Source organism: Mchenga conophoros, linkage group LG6 (genome assembly GCF_057382185.1).
Source record: "Mchenga conophoros isolate Kocher_MC1m ecotype Shallow Benthic linkage group LG6, M_conophoros_male_GT1.1, whole genome shotgun sequence".
In the NCBI taxonomy this organism is placed as follows: domain Eukaryota; kingdom Metazoa; phylum Chordata; class Actinopteri; order Cichliformes; family Cichlidae; genus Mchenga; species Mchenga conophoros.
The window spans coordinates 2,152,382-2,175,335 of record NC_140531.1 but is presented as its reverse complement, the minus strand read 5'-3'; the positions used below and the strand labels follow the sequence as shown (position 1 = coordinate 2,175,335).

General features: G+C 45.3%; 1 protein-coding gene across 2 annotated transcripts; it reads left to right on the top strand.

The window, feature by feature from the left end:
* Positions 1-1,796: 1,796 nt before the first annotated feature.
* LOC146571844 (E3 ubiquitin-protein ligase TRIM21-like) lies at positions 1,797-20,826 on the top strand. 2 transcript variants are annotated; one of them, XM_085275814.1, is made up of 11 exons: positions 1,797-1,931; positions 4,781-5,297; positions 8,384-8,537; positions 15,156-15,251; positions 15,597-15,686; positions 15,792-15,935; positions 17,183-17,330; positions 17,575-17,619; positions 17,728-17,754; positions 17,965-18,140; positions 18,454-20,826. In XM_085275814.1, the coding sequence occupies exons 2-11, from the start codon at positions 4,792-4,794 to the stop codon at positions 18,820-18,822; spliced, it is 1,755 nt and encodes a 584-aa protein (XP_085131940.1). In that variant the 5' UTR covers positions 1,797-1,931; positions 4,781-4,791; the 3' UTR covers positions 18,823-20,826. The 2 variants fall into 2 exon arrangements, with proteins under 2 accessions (XP_085131940.1, XP_085131939.1); XM_085275813.1 differs by having other exon boundaries at positions 17,728-18,140.
* The last annotated feature ends 2,128 nt before the right edge of the window (positions 20,827-22,954 follow it).

Below are 22,954 nucleotides of genomic sequence, written 5' to 3'. Positions count from 1 at the left end.
GGTGTGGAGTGGGTGTGATGGGCTGTCTGTGATGGAGAGGGTAGGTTCAGTGACCTCCTGGCCCAAATTCTGACCAATGATTCTTCCGGCCTCGCAGAGTAGTTTGTTCATCCTGCTGGCATTTCTGGCACTGACGCTGCCCCCCAGCAGACAGCAGCAAACTAGATGGTACTCACTACCACAGAAGAAGATCTCCATCATCAAAGGATATGAGCTTCATTAGAAAGTACAGTGTGCTCATCCCCTTCTTGCTTGTATGAATGGGTGAGTAAGGCAATTGTATCAAGTACTTTGAGTGCTCAGGAAGAGTAGAAAAGCGTTGTAGATGAACATTTGCCATCAGCCACCTGGGAAATGATTTACTAACGGCTTTTTTGGCACCAATAACTGGTTGTGCTCTTCCTGTGAGTGAGTGTCGATAAAGTCCGTCCCTAATCATTTTTAAAAATGGGAAGCGCTACATCAGGGCGCAGCAAGACATTGACAGGTTGGTGAAAGTTAGGAGGTTTAAGAAACAGTGGAAGAAGGCATCAGAAATGGAAAGGAGAAAACTTGAAGCACTTCAGTGTGAGGTGGAGAACATAGTGAACCGTGCAGGCCTAAATGGGCATTCCTTATAGTCTCTGCAAGCTAAAAAAAAAGGTGGCTTGGAGAAAGAAATCATACCAGGACTTGTGGAACGGCAGTAGAGATCCTAATTCATCACACAGTTCAGTTAATCAGTCTTAGCTACACCCATGTGCATGTAATGAAGCATCTCAAACAGACTTTATCTCTTTATTGCTTCAACTCCCAGAACAAACACGCATCATGACAGTGTGCAAAACTCTGATGTGGGCATCAAGTGTCCTGTATGATTTAACAGACAATGTGGAGATACAGAAATTCTTATATTGCTGCCATATAATCTGCATCATTATAACTGCATTGATAACATTCTTTACAGCATTATTCCATCTAATAATATTTCTCACAGTATTGATACTGCATTACAGCTGTTTATTGAAGATGTCCATTTGAGGATCCTTCCATTATGTTAACTTTTATTACAGGTACGGTTAGAAGTATTTTATACACATTGCATATCTGTGCTTATTTTGAGTTGATGTTCGGTTCATTAAGGGTTTTAAGCTTCACTGGCGTGACTGTCCAGGTGATCCATGCTGAGGGAAACTAGAACATAGAAGGATAACTGCAATGCATGCTTACAATACATATAATCTAGGAATGTGTCAGACCTGAGGCCTTAACTCATTTGGTGTCTCACTATATTTTATTCTACTTGGTAACAGATGATCAGAGTCAATAATTAGCCTCAGAGACCCTGAGGGCTTGAAGTTTATTACCTTGTATGGAAGGTGTTATAGAAAAGAGAAGTTCTATGTCTGCTTATAGCTATTAAAGATGTACGATTGACTGTGACTAATGTCTGGAACCTATTTTAATCTGTCATTGACGCCATGGGGGGGCGTGTACCCCACTGCTTTATAAGTATCCACAACATGTATGTTGGTCAGAAGACATATGTTGATGTTTTCTCCGGGCTGTTACAAACTCATCGTTTGATTGCACTTTTCTGGGGCCTCCGTGGTTTGTGACACTGCTCTACATTGATTGATTTCGCGACAGTTTCTTGAAATAAAAAGCATGGGCATTATCTAATTAGAGCTGTGTTTGCTAAAGAGCTGTGAGACAGAGTTGATCTAAAACAGCATACCTCTGCAGCTGCACCTGTCGAGCAGGTCTGTTTGGATAAATGTCGTGGGTGGGGTGGGGGGGTTAAGAGGAGGGATCAACAAAACAATGAAGGAAAAATGACACGAATGAGAAAAGTGAAATCCAGACTGACAGGAGCAAGAGAAGGAGAGGAACGAGCTACAGGGAACATCTCGTACAAACACTCAAATACAACCTCTCTGCTGAAACTGCAGGTAAGACATGTTCACTAACATGTGAACTGTGGACTCTGTTCCTGTTGTTAGTTGGTGTCTGAATAGGATCAGTTCACCCAGCAGCCTGTAGAGCGTCATCTGTCTGTGCACTATGTCAAAGGAAGCTCTGTATATGCCTATATGTAACACAAGTGCTGATATTTAATGTTATCATGCAGTGTGTGAAAGTGTGTAAAAACATGCAACAACACACGCTACCTGTTTATACTGCAGCTTTACAGCTTTAATATCAAAGCTAAATGATGTAACTTCAGGAAATGGTTGTGCAGGCAGGTGTTATCGAGCTGTGTGCCTGTACGGTCTGATACTCCAAATCTGTTTCATGACGACGTGAAAGAAATCAGCAGAGAAAGGCAGCCGTGGGTGTGGGTCGCTACGCCACATGAAACTTTATATAAGCCTTTGACACCAGTGTGCTCAACAGTTATACAGTCTGTTGTTGACATGTGTGCGCCGTCACGATACTTTTACCAAAGCTGGATTTATAAACCAAAAACATTAACAGAATCACAACGACAGTGAGGGGTCATTGTCGGTCACACTGACTGTTGATCAGGTTCAAATTCAGCCTTTTGGTTTTATACCAGTGTTTCCCCCAAAGTCTCGTCAAAATGGTCAAAGTTCACATGGTCTTTGTGTTCTTATTGGTCAACAGTGATTCTCTGTCATGATGGCCATTTTGGCACTTTTTCACATAGGACTGGGTAGGCGTGGCTAAATCACTATTTAAAAACCACGTTTTGTATTCAGTTCATCTTTGTCTGATAAAAAAAGTGATCATTAATCTCACACGTTTAATTGTGACCTATACTTTTTCTTAGCACTGAGGTTGTGAGAACAACACAAAACCTCACCTCCATCATAGGTTCACCAGTGTTAATATAAAGCACTGGTATAAAGTGTTGCACACAGATTTTACACATTACTTTTCATAAATGTTATCATCTTCTCTGAGGAAGCTTTCGGATACACGACAGCTCTGTGATGTCTTGCATATTTCAGTAATGACCACTGTCTTCGGATTGTTTACCACATGACTGAGTAATGGCTCAACAATGCTGGTGGTGCTTCCTGTACGGTGGCTGCTCGCACGTTTTCATGAGCCAGTAAATCTGTCTGTTATTTATTTTATTTTGCTTCTTTACTTTCCTAAAGCACTCATATATTGTGTTCCATCATTTTTTCCAGTGCTGTACAAAAAGCAGCTGATGTTTGGATTAGTGAAGCTTCCACTCTGCTAATTTCACACGACAGCACATTTCTGCCTGGTATGAAGAAACTAACAGAAAGATCGCTCTCATGAGGTCACTGTGACAGAAGCAGGCTTCCTTTCACTTCTCTTATTCATGAAATAACAGTTTATTGTTGAATGCTGGAGCGAGGTGCTTATACGACATAAATACATATTATCCTGCCAGTCAGAGTCAGCTGATCTCAGTACAGCACACACTAAAGAAACACGAATGACTTGCAGTATTTTTTCCTCATTGCCTCGTTTAACTCGGTAATGATGACGTCCTGGCCGAGAATATTCCAGCCGAGCCTGAATTTCTTGATCTTGCGCAACTACTCCTTTGTATATTTTCACTGTGTGTTTTAGCTTTAGTGTGTTTAAGTTAAGGAAGTGCACACTCACACTGAGAGTCTCATGCTGCCAGCAGCTCCAAAGAGCTTCTGAATCAGTTGATGGATTAGGCGAACAATGAATGTTTTAGAGTACACTTAGGTTACATGTTACCCAGCAAAAAGGGGCATGAATCCTCTCGGTACCTGTTTGTCCTTCACTTTTGGTTCTTGATGGATATTGCTGAAGTCGAGCTTTAGACCGGTGATAATGAGATCATTTTAATGATAGTAATATATGAGCTAAGACTGGGGCTGTTAGGCTGTATCAGAGTGCAGATATCCAGGCTGGACGAGTGAAACCAGCCTATCAGTCCAGCTCGTCCAGGTTTCAGGATGAAGCGAGTGTTTGCAGCACTACTGTCACTGTTCTGTATATTATTGTGTAACAGTGACTGTTCCTCGTCTGCGGTCATGAATTTTGAGTACGTTAGCTGGGCCAGGACTTGCTGAATGGAATATGGCTCCCATCTTTCATAGCAGTGACCAACAGGTGCTTCGACAGGAAATGAAGGAAGCTGGTCAGAGGGCGTGGCTTGGGTGTGTCAGACACTTGAAGAACAGGTGGATGGATAGATAAAAACATCTAATAATTCAAAGTTTATCACTTCAGCTTGTATTGGAGAGGTGGATGTTGCCCAAGATAATACCTCCATCCACTCCACCACTCACTGGCCAATCACAGGAGCAGAATGAGATTACCCATAATGCACCACTAAATGACAGGATATCATTCCTGTCTCTGGATATCTCTGTACAACTCCTCCATTTCATTCACAGCACACAGTGCAGTAGTTCCAGCATTACTACTGCATCCTCTACAGAGAAAATAACAAAGTACAGGATCTTAACCATACATATCCATGTATATATATTTAATATTCTCTGCTATTAGTATCTCTTAGAGCTATTTTGTTTCTATTTTGTAACTTTGTAACATATTGTATTAATTAGTCGGTTACTGTTCTCACTGCCTCGAGTAACTGGGAACACATATTTTCAGGGATAATTAAAGAGTTCTGGTTCTGATTCAGCGTAGTTTGGAGTTCCCATGAACAAGCTCCAGACCAGTTCTGTATAAACTCAGTCTTTTCCTGTGGCAACGAGAATTAGATGAGATCTGAACAGTAAAGCTTTTGAAAGTCATGTCTGCTGATGCACACGGTTTAATATTTTTCTAATCTTCTGTCTGTCTCTATATGCAGCTTAAAACTAAATGGCTATGTCACTACCTGCTGCCTTCCTGTCTGAAGAACAGTTCACCTGCCCTATATGTCTGGAAGTATTTACCAAACCGGTCACAACACCATGTGGACACAGTTTCTGCCAAACCTGCATTTCCTCCTACTGGGACGGAAACAGTACAAAAATGTACCAGTGCCCTCTCTGCAAAGAGTCCTTCCTCAAGAGACCAGCTCTCCATATCAACCTGACCCTGAAGGAAATAACTGAACAATTCAAGCAGATGGCCGGCTCTCCTGTGGCTGACAGACTTGGAGGAACGGAGCCTTCCAGGTCCCCTTCCCATCATAATCAACCACTGCCACCCAGATTCCAGAGGCAGGGGGAGATGCCCGAGAACATCTTTGCAGAAATGATGTCACGTTTTCAGCGCCTGCCAGACCCCGGGCTGCCTCACGCTGCACTCCCCCAAAGCCAGAGTCGAGATGGTGCTCCCTTTGTCAGGACGGAGCATCACGACCCCCCACCACCTTACCCCAGGTACCGAAATATACTGAAATATTGCATTACAATATATTTGACTGAACCACATTAATAGTAAATGGACTGGATCTTATGTTTTCCAAGTGCTTTATACATGCCTCATTCACCCGTTCATGCAGCCACCTTTTTCTACACTTCAGTGCTTCCCATGTAGCAGTCACACATTCACACTCTGATGGATGCGTCAGCAGCTTGGAGTTACTGTCTTCACTGAGGACATTTGGCACGCAGACTGGTGCAGCCAGGGATTAAACCACTAACACTGTAGCTAGTAGATGACCTGCTCTACTGTTCAGTTTTATTCATATATCTCCAAATCACAGCAGCAGTCACCTGAGGGCCACAAAAAGTCTGTAAAGTTGGACTCAGTAAATGACTTCACATTTGTAAAGAGACGTTCACGAAGTTACCAAATAGTACCAAACAATCGTCCAGATTTCTCTGGATGATTGTTTGTCATTAGTGTGTCAGCGGGATGTTTGTGAGAGTAGTGCCACAACAAAGCATAAATTATTTAATTTTTTTTTTATTTGTTCCAAATTTGACTTTATAACTTTTCAGGTCTATGCCTGTAGTGGTGAGGTATGTGGGGGGACATTTGCATATCCTCTACACAGAGTCATGTGAATGTTTGGGCACCCCTGATAATCCTCATATTTTTCCTTCATAAATCATTATTTGTTTGGATCAGCAATTTCATTTCAATGTGTCATATAGGAGACACACGCAATGATATTTGAGAAGTGAAATGAAGTTTATAGGATTTACAGAAAGTGTGCAATAGTTACTTCAACTAAATTAGGCAGGTGCATAAATTCGGGCACCCTTGTTGTTTTATTGACTTGAATACCTTTAGCACTAATTATTGAAACATAAAATGTGTTTGGTAAGCTCATTGACCCTTGACCTACATACACAGGTGAATCCAATCATGAGAACGGGTATTTAAGGTGGCCAATTGCAAGTTTTTCTCCTCTTTGCATCTTCTCTCGAGAGTGGCTACAAGGGAGCCTCAAAACAGCTCTCAAATGACCTGAAAACAAAGATTGTTCACATCATGGTTTAAGGGAAGGATACAAAAAGCTGTCGCAGAGATTTCAGCTGTCAGTTTCCACTGTGAGGAAAATAGTGAGGAAATGGAAAACCACAGACACAGTCCTGGTTAAGGCCGGAAGTGACAGGTCGAGGAAAATCTTAGATAAGCAGAGACGAAGGATGGTGAGAACAGTTAGAGTCGACCCACACACCAGCACCACCGGCGCCAGTGTCTGGCAGCCTCGCCTCTGTCAGTGCGCCCCAGGGTGGCTGTGGCTGCACAGTAGCTTACCGTCACCAGTGTGTGAATGGGTGGATGACTGGATGTGTAAAGCGCTTTGGGGTCCTTAGGGACTAGTAAAGCGCTATACAAATACAGGCCATTTACCATTGTTCAACTATTCTGCACACTTTACACAAAGAGATGCTGTATGAGAGAGTGATGCAGAGGAAGCCTTTCTGTGCACCTGCCACAAACAGAGTCGCTTGAGGTTTGCTAAAGCACATTTGGACAAGCCGGCTTCATTCTGGAATAAGGTGCTGTGGACTGATGAAGCTAAAACTGAGTTATTTAGACATAACAAGAGGTGGTATGGAAACAGAACACAGCACTCCAAGAGGAACACTTGCTGCCCACAGTAAAATGTGGTGGCACTTCCGTCATGCTGTGGGGCTGTGTGGCCAGTGCAGGTACTGGGAAATGAAACTGCTGATCCAAACAACCAGTGATTTATGAAGGAAAATCATGAAAATGATCAAGGGTGCCCAAACTTTTGCATACCACTGTAAATGCTACAAGGCTCCCACAGAGAGGACCAGATTTACTAAGTGGACACATTAGCTTGATGCCACAACAGCAGAAACGCTTTGATGGGAGGATTCAGCAGCAGCAGTGGACAAGCAGACCCGATGAGGGAGCGAGAAATCGGAAAATGAAAAAAACAATCAAGTACATGCTCAGAGATTTTACGTGAATAAACATCCATCTCACACAAATCAATTAGTTAAACTACAGACACGTCTTAAAAACATATAGGCCTAGACAACCTGCTAATACTTTTCATTCCTCGTGGGTTTGTAAACTAATAACAGTGTTATATGACGTTTGGCTGCTCTGTGCTCTGCTGTATGGAGAGATCAGCACCTCGTGGCTGTTTGGTAGTTTAAATGCTTCAGATAGTCTCCGACCCCTGCTCTCAGGGAGTCCTTACCACGCCGACTGCACGAGCAAATGAATAGCACGAGCCGTCATTTGCGTTGGAACGACCTGAGCCCCTCCACTCCTCTTCTTTGGAAAAAAAGAAAAAGGTTCAAATGTTTCATCACTTATTGAAATATACATGTTATTAAACCAACTCAGCAGTTTCAAACGATTGAAGAGAAGGCGAGTGGGCTTCTTTAGGTTTGTGAAGACATCCGGCCTGGCATCCACGAGGCTTCTTCACTTTTAAAACAACAGACGCAGACTCTAGTAATGGTTGTCCTCTTGGAAGGAGTACTGAGACTTCTTAACCATTACTAATGGTATTAGTCCTCAAGTGAGACAAGGTTTTAGCACTGATGTTTACAACAGAAACATTTGTATGGTGCACGTTTCTGGCCTCCCATTCTCATTTTTAGACCACTGGAGTATTTTTGCATTACTCACAGCTCAAAAGCATCTTTTGTTTTATACTGGGTGTTGCTCAGGTCACCCACTGCCTAAAACAAGTGTTTCTTGACTGGTTGGCCATTGCAAACAGGAGGTTTGAACAGGAGGTGAGTGGTTGTGCTGTGTTCACAAAGATATCTCGTCAGTATGACATCATGAACGGACGGGAAAAAAACTGTGTGAAACAGATTGTTTAGAGGAGTGTTTGCATGTAGTATCAGTGTACATATGACAGGAAATAAGAAAAGCAGAGTAAGGAAACCTTTTGTGTTAACAGCTAAATGTAACCATACACGTGTCAAACTGTAAACAACTGAATAATATGTCCTGGAAACCAGACGACAGGTTAATCAGTCACTTACATGTTACGGCTTTATTCAAATGTTGACATGTCCAGTGACTCGGATTTGCCGCCGTGCCCCATCCACCTGAGAGGTCTGGAATTCTTCTGTCGCACTGATAACGTGTGCGTGTGCAGCACGTGTGTGGGGACGTCAGATCACCTAGGACACAACATCACCCCCGCCAAACGAGAGTGGCACTTGAAGAAGGTTTGTGCATGTGGTGGTTGGCTCACAGCTAACTGGGCCTCACTGACTGGTTTAGTAAAGGTTCTCTTTGAGAAGATTAAACCATCATGCTGCGGGGATTTGTTGCAACTTTGTTGTAGGGTTGGGAATTCTTACAGTTATTGTGATGTTGATATGTATTTCTTTAATTTTCAGAATGTTGAAGGTTTTTTTCCTCACAGGCTCCTGATATGCTGTCATGGCATGATTCTAATTTTCACAACAGAATAACTGGAACGATGGATTCCAGTTTGGGCTGGCATGTCCAAAGGTCAGAGTATCAGGTGGAGCTGTGAACATCCTCACTGCTAAACTCTGGGCTGGACCACACAGCTGTGCTATCATGCACAGTCTGTTAGAACTATGTCTCTAGGTTTGTGTCTGTGCAGAACCACAGTGGATTGAGATGAATCCAGATGTGACTGCAGGCTTTCAGCTTTGATTCAGCAGCTTTAGCAAAACTCCTGCACTCACTGTTCAGGAATTAGAAGCTTTTCCACACAGTCTCCCTTTTTCAGAGGCTCAAGGTGAACGAGAGTATTTTCAACATTTTAATTTTTAAAAGTTGAATTATGTATTAATACACACACATTTAAATATAACACTTGTATTTAATATTTTAATGAAAAACGGCTCCCTGATGTTTCGAACCCTAAACTGTAACCATCTCCAGCTGCTGCTTGTTCGTGCGTCTCTGTGCCTTCAGTTTTGTATTCAATAAGCTGCTCTATAGAGTTCAGTTAGGGTGACTGACTTTGTTATAATATCCCATTTCTTTATCTTGATAAACTCTTCGGCAGAGATGGGCAGTAACGCGTTACAAGTAACACGTTACTGTAATCTGATTACTTTTTTCAAGTAACGAGTAAAGTAAGGGATTACTATTGCAAAAACGGTAATTAGATTACCGTTACTTTCCCGTAGGAACGCTGCGTTACTGCGTTACTAAAACCGTGATTTTTTTGGGAGAATGTCTCACGACAGTGACGTAAGCGAGCGTGTCGTTCGTGACAACAGCTGTGTGCAGATCAACAGTGGATCATATATCGATTGTGGGAGAGAGTATGAGCGTGCAGCGTTTAAAGCGTGGAAGTACTGACCTTACTTTGAGTTTGATTCCATAAAAAGTGACAAAAACATTAGTGTCCGCTGTGCGTGGGAAGAAAACTTCTCTTTACAGCGAAAAAACCCCTAAACTTCTGAGCAAGCACCGAGTAGCTACGACGTAATGGGAAACTCACAGAGAAACTCGCGGATTCTTCCACTGACCGCGGCACACCTGCACCAGGGTAAACCTCCGCCTACCCCACTCCTGCTTTACAGGTGTCAGCCGGGGATCAGCTGATCACGGGGTCGGGTTTAAAAGAGAGACACCACCCACCTGTTCGCCGCTCAGACATCATTCTCTTCATGTCAGGAGCTCCGAAACTCTGCCGACGTCAGTCTCCGCCTGATTCAGCAACCGTGAGTGTTTTTCCCTTCGATCCTCTTTTTCATCCCGGCTCCGCTAGCTCTCTGTCTGTAACGACAGTTCCGAAGCCACGCTTCGTACACTGATCGTTACTAGAATAACTGCGTGTCTGTTCCAACCCACCGCTAGCCTTCGCCGCGTTTGGGTCTAGCCAGCACACCACACGGGCACACCGTCCTACTGTGTGTAATTCGCCCGATCGTGACAGGATGTCTGAGCCGCATATAGACCCAGCGGAATTCGAACGGCTGAAAGCCGAAGTGCTATATCTTCGCGGTGTGGTAGATCGGATGTGCACAAAAATGGAGTCCCTCACCGAAACCGTCCTCCAACTTTCCACTTCCGTCACTTCGCTGCAACGTCAGCCAGTGCCGGTGAGCGCGGAGCCCCGGATCGGACTGCCAGACAAGTGGAACGGAGTTGATGGCCGGCCTGATGGTTTGCTCACCACTTTAGACATGCTGTTCGAGTGTCAGCCCACTAAATACACCACCGCCCGTGCAAAGGTCGCACTACTAACCTCTCTCTTGTCTGGCCAGGCTCAGGAATGGGGCGTGGCTCTCTACAACAATAAATCGGCAGCTTGCAATGACTATGCCCTGTTTGTGGAGGAATTAAAAAAGACGTTTGTTCCCCCTAGCAGCGAAGTGGAAGTGGAGTCACAGCTGCTTCATCTACGCCAGGGCAGTCGACCCGTCTGCCACTTTGCTTCTCAATTCCGTACCCTGGCCGCTAAGCTACAGTGGGGAGATGCTTCTCTGTGCTCTATTTTTCTGGAGGGACTGGCTGATTACATCCGGGAGGAGATGACCGGCCGTGAGGCTCCTAAAACCCTGGACGAGGCCGTGGACCTCGCCCTGAAGATCGACCAACGAGTGATGTCGCGGCCTCACCACACCCCTCGGGCCTTCAAACCCTTCCAGCCTCAGAGGACCACGTCTTTGCGGTCACCTCCCCCCTCTGACGGAGCCACTGCTAGCCCAAGCAGCACATCCAGCGAGGAGCGCATGCAGCTGGGTGGGCTCCCCAAAGAGGAGAGAGAGAGACGCTGGTGTGAGGGTCTCTGCGCCTACTGTGGATCAGCTCGACACCGTCGTCCCCAGTGCCCGCTACGTCCGGGAAACGACGACGCCAGGTAGACTGCGGGGGAGTCCCACCTGGCCCTTCCCACTCCTCTGACCCCTCTCGTTTCCTGTTACCAGTAATATTTCTCCTGACACACCAACAGTTCTCATCTGAAGCCCTCCTGGACACCGGAGCCGCTGAGAACTTCATCGATCAAAAACTAGCCACTCGACTTCGCATTCCGTTAACTTCCGTCGATCGATTTCTCCCGGTGACCTCAGTGGATGGGTGACCACTCCAACCCTACCCGATCCAGTTCCAGACCCAGCCGGTTCGCATGTCTATTGGGGATCATCAGGAGGAGATCCGGTTTCTAGTAGTCTCGGCCACGTCCTCTCCTCTCATCCTCGGATACCCCTGGTTCCGTCAACATGACCCCCACGTCTCCTGGTCTTCCTGCCAGATCCTGGACTGGGGTCCCCGGTGTCCACGCCGCTGCCTTCTCTTCCGGACTGAAAAGGACTCTAAGTCAGAAGAGGCGTCACCCCCGGAGCCCATTGATCTGGATAAGATCCCTCCGGCTTACCATGACCCAGCTGAGGTCTTCAGTAAGAGGCGAGTCTCTACTCTACCTCCTCATCACTCCTACGACATGGCCATCGAGCGGTCCCTCCTCGTGGTCGCCTGTTCTCGCTGTCACCCACAAAGAACAAAGCCATGGAGGAGTACATTGCTGAGGCTCTCCAACAGGGCTTCATTCGCCCTTCTACCTCCCCTGCAGCTGCGGGATTCTTCTTTGTCAAAAAGAAAGACGGCGGGCTCCGCCCCTGTATAGACTACCGGGGCTTGAATAAAGTCACTGTCAAGAACCGCCATCCTCTCCCTCTGCTATCCACCGCACTCGATTCCCTCTCCCAGGCCTGCATCTTCACCAAACTAGACCTACGCAGCGCCTACAATTTGGTGCGGATTAGGGAAGGGGACGAATGGAAGACAGCCTTCATCATCCCCAACGGGCACTGGGAGTACCTGGTGATGCCCTTCGGCCTCTGCAACAGCCCTGCTGTCTTCCAACATCTGATCAACGATGTCTTGCGGGATATGCTAGGCCGGTGGGTGTTTGCTTATCTGGATGACATCTTGATCTACTCCCGCACCGAAGTGGACCATATTCGCCACGTGCGGACCGTGCTGAGCAGGCTGCTCGAGTACCAGCTGTTCTGCAAACTGGAGAAGTGTGCTTTCCATCAGCGGTCCACCACCTTCCTGGGCTTCACCATCTCCTCCAATGGCCTGACCATGGACCCGCAAAAGGTCCAAGCCGTGACCCAGTGGCCTCAGCCCTCCAGCCTTAAGCAGCTACAGAGCTTCCTGGGCTTTGCCAATTTCTATCGGCGCTTTATCCGCAATTTCAGCACCATTGTCGCCCCACTGACATCCCTCACCAAACCAGCTAACCTGCCCAAGCCCTTCTGCCTCTCCCCAGGTGCGAAACAGGCATTCAGAGACCTTATCCGCCAGTTCACTACGGCTCCCGTCCTGCTCCACCCTGATCCTGCCAGAGATTTTGTGGTGGAGGTGGATGCCTCCAATGTTGGCGCGGGCGCCGTCCTTTCTCAACACGGCCCGGATGGAAAACTTCACCCGTGCTGCTATTTCTCGAGGAAATTTTCTCCCACACAGCAACAGTACGGTGTCGGAGACCGAGAACTCCTGGCCATCAAGTGGGCCTTAGAAGAGTGGCGGCAGTGGCTCCTGGGAGCGAAAGAACCGTTTCTGATCTGGACTGATCATCAGAATCTGATCCATATTTGTTCTGCCAAGCAGCTTAACCCGAGGCAGGCCCGTTGGGCCTTATTCTTTGAGCCGTACAACTTCCACCTCGCCTACCGCCCTGGTTCCAAGAACACCAAGGCAGACGCTCTCTCCAGGCAGTTCGCCCAGGGCGGCCTCACGTCGGACCCTGCACCTATCCTACCAGCTCATTGTTTCGCTGCCCCCCTTCGGTGGCCCTTGGAGGACTCTATCCGGGATGCCCTGACCGCCGAACCACCTCCGCCTGACACCCCGGCTGGGAGGCTCTATGTACCATCCCGATGCCGTCAGGAGGCCTTGCTCTGGGCTCACTCCTCCCCGCTCTCTGGTCACCCGGGGCCCGACAGGACCCTCCAACTCCTCCGTCGTGCCTTCTGGTGGCCCTCCATGACCCGGGATGTCCGTGACTTCGTTTCCGCCTGCGACACCTGTGCTCGGGCCAAGTCCTCCACTCAGCCGCCCGCTGGCGACCTTCGCCCTCTCCCTGTGCTGAGATGTCCCTGGTCCCATGTCGGCCTTGACTTTGTTACCGGCCTCCCATCCGTGGACGGTCTTGACACCATCCTCACCTTTGTGGACCGGTTTTCTAAGGCGGTGCACCTGATTGCTCTGGCCAGCCTCCCTTCCGCCAAATGGACGGCCGAGCTCCTCCTGGACCATGTCGTCCGGCTTCACGGATTCCCCAAGGACATAGTCTCCGATCGGGAGCCCCAGTTCACCGCCAGGTTCTGGAAAGCCTTTTGCCGCCTGATTGGAGCTTCTCCCAGCCCGTCTCCGGCTTCCGCCCGCCATGAAGGTCCATCCGGTTTTCCACGTCTCGCAGCTTAAACGGCGCGTCACTTCCTCGCTGGCGCCCCCCTCCCGGGCCCCGCCCCCGCCCAGGTTCGTCGATGGGGGTCCTGTCTACACTGTCCGGCAGATTTTGGACTCCCGTCCCCGGGGTCGGGGGGTCCAGTATTTGGTGGACTGGGCTGGCTACGGTCCTGATGAGCGCTCCTGGGTGCCGTCCCGCTTCATCTTGGACCCTTCCCTGATCTCGGATTTCCGTCGCCGCCGTCCTGGCCCGTCGGGTGCCGGTCCTCGGGGGGGGGGGGTCCTGTCAGCCGGTGATCAGCTGATCACGGGGTCGGGTTTAAAAGAGAGACACCACCCACCTGTTCGCCGCTCAGACATCATTCTCTTCATGTCAGAAGCTCCAAAACTCTGCCGACGTCAGTCTCCGCCTGATTCAGCAACCGTGAGTGTTTTTCCCTTCGATCCTCTTTTTCATCCCGGCTCCGCTTGCTCTCTGTCTGTAACGACAGTTCCGAAGCCACGCTTCGTGCACTGATCGTTACTAGAATAACTGCGTGTCTGTTCCAACCCACTGCTAGCCTAGCCGCGTTTGGGTCTAGCCAGCACGCCACACGGGCACACCGTCCTACTGTGTGTAGCTCGCCCCGCTGTGACAACAGGTGAAAATAGAGCAACAGGACCGCTGAGTCTTTGACTTTATTTATTTTCTGCTGTGTTTTACTTGCATCTATTTGAAAGAGTGAGTGTAAACACAAAAAAAAAAATTTATGTGCTGGAATGTGCAGAAAATAGGTTTAAATGTTAAACAAATTTCTTCAAGTCAGAGAATGTTGCATATAATTACATTTTTGCTTGATGCATAAAGTTAAAAGATTAAAACTGATAAAACAAGTTTTAAAAAGAGACTTTTCCATTTGATTAAATTTTGTATGATGGATTATGCAGAAAAAGTAGAATTGGGCTGAAAGATCGATCACTTTATCACCTCTTCAGGTTGTAAATCGTGTTTTTAAAAAGTAACTAAGTAACTAAGTAATTAATTACTTTTGAAAAAAGGAATCAGTAAAGTAACAGGATTAATTTTTGGGGGAAGTAATTGGTAATTAGTTACTGATTACTTTTTTTCAAGTAACTTGACCAACACTGCTCTTGGGTTGCTTTTGCTTTGGCCCATTATCCAATCATGTTTGCTCTCACTCATCAGAATTCATACTACTTCTATCAGCAGTAACACCTGGCTCCACCGTTTTTGTGAAACACCTGAATTAAAGCTGAAGATCTGCACTTCAATCATATTTTCAGTGTTTGTCAGTTGACACAGTTGATTTTAAATCAAAGTCAACTGTCATTGACAAACAAACTGTGCATCTAATTGTATATAAACATGCAACTGCAGCAGAGCATGTTTAATGCGTTGGTTGTTAGACACACTGTGTGTTTTCTGTCTCATTCAGGCTAAGTTAGGTGTTACTGAGGCGGAGCTAAAGGAGCTCATCAGTGAGAGAGAGAGAAAAGTGGAGGAGGTACACAGCTCCCTGCGAGAGATAAAGGTGAGTGATGTGGTGTCAACACGACTGCAGGAAGAAGCTTCGCTTATGGATCGTATGTATTTATTCTCTCACACGTGCACTTTGTTTGTTTGTTTGTTTTGTTAAGATAGCATGCTACATTGTTCCAGGAGCCAATCAGAGAGCAGAGATCTTTAGCTGACACTTGTCCTTAAAAACTGTTCATGTGGCCGAGCTGTTCATGTCTAATGAAATATCTCAGAAAAGAAAATGACAGAATAGATACCAAAAGTGAGCACACTTTAGTTTGTCACATTTTGCATTTATGGTTGTCTCTGAATTCTTCTTTTCTACTTTTCCGCTGGTTGCTGTTCGTGCTTTAATCAGGATAGTGCAGAGAGAGAGACGGATGAAGCCGTCTGTGCTTTTTCCAAGCTGATCTCCAGCGTGGAGCACTGCCAAGCTGAAGTCTTGGAGGTGACCAACTACAGAGACAATCATACTGCACACACTATTTTTGTCTCAAAGTAGACGACACATTTGTCGGCATATTCATGAACACACCCTTTCTGTGGCACCCAGGTGATAGAGGTGACTCTTCGAGCGGCAGAGCGCAGAGCTCAGAGCGTGCTGAGAGAGCTGGAAGAAGAAATAGCTGAGCTTAAACGGAGGAGCTCAGCACTGAGTCAGCTGGCTCTGTCTGAGGACTACATATTCTTTCTCAAGGTATGAATAAATAATGAAATGAGGCACCAGATAAAATAATACAGACGTAATACATTTGCAGTGCTCCACTAGTTACTCCCAGTAACAGATCCAGAAAGTAGCTATAAGTCCAGTTAAGGAATATACTGAGAATTGAGATGCAGAGATGTGAAACCCTGGATCAGGATTACTCATCTTGCTAGAGGCACTAGCTGCTGGGAGACATGAAAATGTCTTCTCCACTCACTTTTTTTTACTCCTGATGCTTTTATGTTATTGTTTGCATAAAACTACCAAATGATTGTCAGAGAATTGTGAGAGCCACGGTTATAGTACTAAAAGCTGGGGCGCCCCAGTCACGCTCACAGAACAGTTCGGTACAAGCAGCGTTTGTTAGGGTGCAGACACGTGACCAGGGAGGAGAGGGTTGTAGAGGTGCTCGTGGTGGCAACAGGAACGAGTGAATGAAGCTGATGAGTGTCGCCCATTCAGTTGCTAGAGGTTGCTGTTAGTCAGTGGGAAATTTCTTCCTCAAGCCTTGGACCAGTCATTAGAAAAGAAGCCTTCCCCAACCAGCTGGCAAAAAGTTTGTGATTCATTTGGTCAGCAGCATATTGTAGCACTGTGGTTTACTGGAATCGACAGATTCTCTGAGCTGAAGCGAAACAAGAAAAAGAGAAGATTAGGCTTAAACGAAATGCTGTGTCTTTTGAAACACATCGGCTGTGGCTGAGGCACGACTTCTACTTTGTAGGCATTTCTGGTTTGTGCCACACCTTATACTCCTGCTCAGCCAGTAGGTAGTCAGTAGCAATCTGCTAGCAACCAAAGCATTTACTGGGAGGTTTTTGGTGCAAACTCCAGGAACCACTGCCAACTACCTTTCCAGCAGAAACTACTGATGTTTCCAGATGTAATCTGCAGTGAGGGGAGGGAGTGCATGGACGAGAGTCTGAAAACAAGCAGATATGTTCTGGAGAGAAGAGAGAATGAAGGTTAGTAGAACCTGGACAGAGTTCAATGAGAGGGAGACAGGTGAACATGTAAGGAGTACATGGATGAGTTTGAAGGACAGTGCATGAGAGAGGTGCAGAAGAGAGTGCAGCCAGACCTTTTCCTAAACCGCCGATGAAAATGAAATCGGTGATTATTGGAATTTGTTATTTGGCCCTAAGTAACTGGAATTTGGCTACTTTGAGCATATAGTATGATTAACATGATATGTAACATAGACTGTATGTCTTTATGACATTCCTATCTCCCTGCAGACGTTCCCTTCCCTGTCTGCACCTTGGCAGGCTAAGAACTGGTCCGGAGTCTCTGTGTCATCTCAGCTGACGTCAGGTGTGATTCTCAGGTCTGTCAATCAGATGATGGAGCAGTTTCACAAAGAGCTGCAAATACTGCCAGAAATCTGTAAGTCTTCATTCCCACCTCAAGTTAAACTGGGCAGTAAAGTCACGTTGAAAATTCAAAAGAGCAAATAGTGTCTCTAAACCTTTGCAACTCAATGGAACGTCTGTACAATAGCAACGTAGCCAAAAACAGACCATCCTAGCATTATGTAATTCTAAGTTCAAACTCTGCATGATCGTGTTTTCATTAACAAACATCAAATATTAACTCAACATTACAAAAATGTGTCTCTCCATACTGGTAGGTCAGCAATCGTCATCAAACCAGTCTTTATCTAGACCCAACCCGAGTAAGTGTTTTAATGACAGCACACAATTCTTTACATGTTAATATTCTTCTTCAAATAAATGACTTGAAGAAAATGTCGAGAAGTCAATTTATCACATTTTCTTTGCAGAGGTTAAGAGGGTTCAAGAATATGCAGGTATGGACTTAAATCCTTTTAGCGTTTACTTTTGTTTGAGCCCCGAGCTAAACTGGCGGGTTTTTAGAAACTCCATTTCAAAGACGTTTTGGCATTTACAGTTTTCTGTCCAACTTGTGTACCGGACATCATTCATCTTTAACCCGAACTCAAGTCAGCAGTGTTACAGGGTGGAGGAACTAACCATTGCTCTATCACTGTATCTGTCAGTTGACATCACTTTGGATCCCACCACAGCCCACCCACGTCTCACCGTCTCAGCAGATGGGAAGAGGGTTTACTGCGGAGATCGCCATCAGGTGGTACCAGACAACCCGAAACGCTTTGACCGGGTAGTGTGTCTGCTGGCCAACCAGGGCTTCAACTCAGGGCGCCATTACTGGGAGGTAAGCAATATGGAAACAAGCTCTTTTAGTTTAAACTCTCAGTCTCTGTGTACAAACAAAGCAGTCCATCTGATGGGTACGTGGAAACATGAGCGAGGGGAGCTTTATGACATCTTGAGTTTAGTGAGAAGATTTTATGTGTTTCTTTTTGCTAAATTACTGATTAATTAGTGTTTTTTATTTCTTTTTTTAACATATGTGGGATCTCCCATCATAACTGGAAAAACTATGGCATCCACATTAAAGATCAAAGCGCACTGCAAATTCGGTGTCGAATGTCTAAATTAATCATTACCATAATGTCCTCTTACAGGTGGAGGTAGGGGGGAAGACTGATTGGGACCTCGGCGTGGCCAGTCGGTCCATCAACCGTAAGGGTAAAATCACCGTGAGCCCCGCCCATGGATACTGGTTTCTCAGCCTTCGGGATCAGTCCGAGTTCGCCTTCAGAACAGAACCATCGACCAACTTGACGGTTCACATCAGACCATCTCGGGTGGGAATCTATGTTGACTATGACAAGGGACTGTTGTCCTTCTACAACGTAGATGCCAAAGTGCTAATGTTTACATTCACAGATAGTTTTTCTGATACCATCCATCCATTCTTCAGCCCCTGTACAAATAAATCGGGACGGAATGAGGCTCCACTAATCATCTGTCCTGTTGCAATGACAGAATGATCAACTATATCAAGTGCTTTAAAGTACTGCTTCAAGACTTGGATACAGAAACATCTGCAACTAATAACTGATCATTTTATTCTTTGCAGCACAATAAAGAAGAATATGGCCTTTGGTTAGCATATGCTAAAGCTGCCATTGTGATTAATATTGGCAGAAAATGTGAAATTCTTTCAGGAAAATACGGACTCTGCATCCGTCAAACTAAAGATGAGCGATGAGCCTCAGCTCAACGGCCTGCATTACCGATGGCATGGAGTCGCATGTGGATTTGGCAGTTTACACTTCTGGAAAGGCACACTTACTACATCATGAAACAAAAATGACACCAAAGAAGAGCCAGGACTGTTCAGAAAGTGCTCTCCTTGGCCGTCAGACGTTTGAGACTGCTGCAGAGAATCCTGAAAGCTGCGTCCTCAAAAAGAAACACTTCATTGTGTTGCTGTCATCACATTAAAAATGAGAAAATATTTTCCTTAAAACATTTACAGTGGCCATATTTTGATCATGAATCAGTGTGTGTTGGTATGTCTGGACTACATTTTTTATGTGTGCTCTGTGCCTTTAAGAGTCTCTGCAGTCTCTCCTTTTTCTGATTGGCTGCCGCTGTCTCCGGCAGACCTGTCCTCAGCTGCCCAAGTCATAGGCTGTATCCCAATTCAGGGTCTGCAGCCTTAAAGTACGCAGCCTTAACGATCCACAAGGGCCGCGTACTCAAAGACCGCTAAGGCCGGAAGTGCGAGGCTTGTGAAATCGGACAGTCTAGCCTCCGTCGCGCTGCCCAGGTTGCCTAGCAACCATGATACTAACAGCTGGAAACGTGTCATACAGCTGTGTTTGACAGAAATGAAGGAGAAAATCTTTTGTTCATTTGTTTGTTTCTACATGAGCTTTGATCATTCTCTGTGAGATTAAGCTCAGCTATTGAACGGCGTATATTTTAAAGTAAAGGCTTTAAAACCAAGTTAGTACAAATGTCACTAATGTCACATGACTTTGCCGACATGTGGCCAACAGTAATGTTTTAATGTTCTTTGTTATTAAACATTCGCACATAAATAAGTGACATAATATTCAGTACTTACTTTTAAAAGTTTACTCTTCGGGCGCCCCTCATCCGCTGTTTTTTTCTGCAAATTTATCCACACCCACCGCCGCGCTATGCATTCTGGGATATGTTGGGCCACGAAGTCTACACCGCCACAGCCTTAAAATTCAGGGACATGAAGGACGCATTTGAGGACCGCATTTCGAGCAGCCTTTGAATTGGGACAGCTTTCGTTGCGTTGCTGTGACGTAATCGGCCTTAAAATGTGGCCTTTAAGGCTGCAGACCCTGAATTGGGATACAGCCCTAGTATTTAATCCCTCTGTGTGTCCTGACAACAGCTAGGACAGTGTATAGTACTGTAAATAGCTTTGTCCACTTATAAACAGCACTGAAGCCCACTTCCTCTTGTATGTTTTCTCTTGTTTATTAAATTTGGGAGTTTGGGGTAGCGCTTGTCCTCGTCTAGTTTAAGTAGCACTTCTTTGGAAAAGCTTGTTTCTTTTGTTACTTTAGCTGATTTTGGTTCACCCTGGAGTTTCTGCTTTCAGTTTTGGTATGACTGATGTAGCAATAAACCTCACCTTCATCTGTGACTTGGCTGTTTCTGACTTTGGGGACCAAGGCACCTTTTTTTAACCCTTGTTGCGCTCCTGTACCCCCAGAGCGGGGCGTGACAGTATGTTCTCTGTGTTAATGTCCTATTCTGTGTTCTACTGATGAATCATCTAGAGGTAGAATCAGTGGAGTTTTTGAATGAGGGTTTTACACATATGTGATTCGGAGCACAGCAGCACTGATGCCACCTCTGTCACTGTTCGTGATTATTATTTTGTCTTTATAAATTCTTAGATTAATTAAATAAGTATACTTGATGTGATTTGATCATTATTATGTGATTATGAATATAATTTGATTCTGCTTTTGCTTTTCTTCTTTAAAATACTTAAAAAAACCTCCAGCAACTAAAAGACTAAATTGTGGACATTCCCTTTTTAACCCTTTGTGAAGGTAAGAATTTGAGCATTAACCAGTTTTAGTGTGAATAGCTCTTACTGGTTACAGGCCCATGTGACCTACTGTCCAGAACCCAAAAATGAACCCGGTTAATTACAATTACAAAGCTGCCATAATGAATGTGGCTGAGGGAGGCTCGGCTTTCTTTTATCAGACAAAAGCACTCGGACAGTGGGGCAGTGAGAGCCGAGCGAGTCCCCTCACCCACATCTGCTCCATCTGAACTCTGCACTGGCTGCTGGGTAATACTCGTAGGATCAGGCATTAGGACTCTGGGAACAGAGATCCAGTCCAGACTTCCTGTACAGGGGCGCTGGTCAGAGGTCGATGTACTGTGGGAATGCACCCTCTCTGTGGGTCTCTCTGTCGTAGTTATCTTAGTGACTTCAAACATGTCTTTGTCATTTCCTTGTTCCTTTCTGTGACATGTGACAAGCATGGTTTGAATGTTTGGAATTATTTCCATGGATGACTTTTAGACGGTCACAGAGCAAAATGTTGATGCTATCTGAGACAGAGAGAGGTTGTTTCAGGTTAAAGACTTTAAGGTGCTTAAATTTGGTGCTACACACGTACACACACACACACACACACACACGTACACACACACACACACACACACACGTACACACACTCACACACACACACACACGTACACACACACACACACACACACACGTACACACACTCACACACACACACACACGTACACACACACACACACACACACACGTACACACACTCACACACACACACACACGTACACACACACACACACACACACACGTACACACACACACACACGTACACACACACACACACACACTCACACACACACACACACGTACACACACACACACACACACGTACACACACACACACACACACACTCACACACACACACACACACACACACACACACACTCACACACACACACACACGCGCACACACACACACACACACACACACACACACACACACGCGCACACACACACACACACACACACACACACACACACACACACACAGATACTGAGAAGAAGGATGCGAGTTTTTGAATCTCAGCACAGATGTACAGTAGGTCTGTGATGTATTACCACTGGATGTGAGTTGTGATGTGATTAGAGCAGAGTGTAGAGGGCGATAGCAGCCTGCAGGGAGCTGCTGGTGAAATTCTTCCTGATTTTTAGATTTTACAGGTGAACGTGTGGATGTGATGCTTATGGCAGTCATGTGTATGTATGGCAGAGAAATGACTAAATATTCCCTCTAATATTATAAACTTTGTTTAGAAACACTCATCACTGAAACAGTTGATAGAATAATTACAATGATTAAATCGTTTATTGATGAATGGAAATAAAAAAGCCTTTAGCTTAGTTTCATAGATTTCAAAATGAATTCATTGCTCCTTCTTGTATTCAGCAGATTCTTCTTCCCATATTTTCAAAGTTTCTCCAGGATGATTTAGGTGGACCATGTTCTGTTCTGACAGGAGCAATATGATCAATAACTCAAGAAGGTGCATTAGAGAAATCATTTTATAATAACAGTACAGGTAACGTGTAGCTTTAAAATGTACTAATTATTAATCCTTTATTTATCCAGGTAAAAATCTCATTGAGATTAAAAATCTCATTTCCAAGAGAGACCTGGCATCATAGCAACAAAAGTCACATACCACATAGGTATATAACATTTAAAACAAATACAATATCCCATACAAACATGTGTAAAATATACAATAACAGATCAAATTAAGAGTACATTAAAAACAATCACACTGAGTAAAAGAGCTGTTCTCTCGTTCCTTTAAGACAGACTTAAACTCTCCCAAGGTAACCAATTCTGATAATTTCAGTTCCTTCTGCAGATTATTCCAGGAAGCAGGGGCAGCGTATTTAAAAGCCCTTTTCCCCAATTCTGTTCTGATTTTTGGGACAATCAATTGTATGATTTTGTTCGAACGAAGGTTGTATTGGTTGTGGTTTTTACACATATAAACACATAAATAAGATGGAACCAGCCCAAGGAGAGATTTATAGATAAAGATCAACCAATGGGAGA

Excerpts from the sequence above, each read along its gene's own strand:
- LOC146571844 (XM_085275813.1), top strand. The coding sequence starts at position 4,792 with ATGGCTATGTCACTACCTGCTGCCTTCCTGTCTGAAGAACAGTTCACC. Across the intron at positions 8,538-15,155 it reads GAGAGTGGCACTTGAAGAAG|GCTAAGTTAGGTGTTACTGA; the intron begins GTTTGTGCATGT and ends TGTCTCATTCAG. Across the intron at positions 17,620-17,727 it reads TTTATCTAGACCCAACCCGA|AGGTTAAGAGGGTTCAAGAA; the intron begins GTAAGTGTTTTA and ends TTTTCTTTGCAG.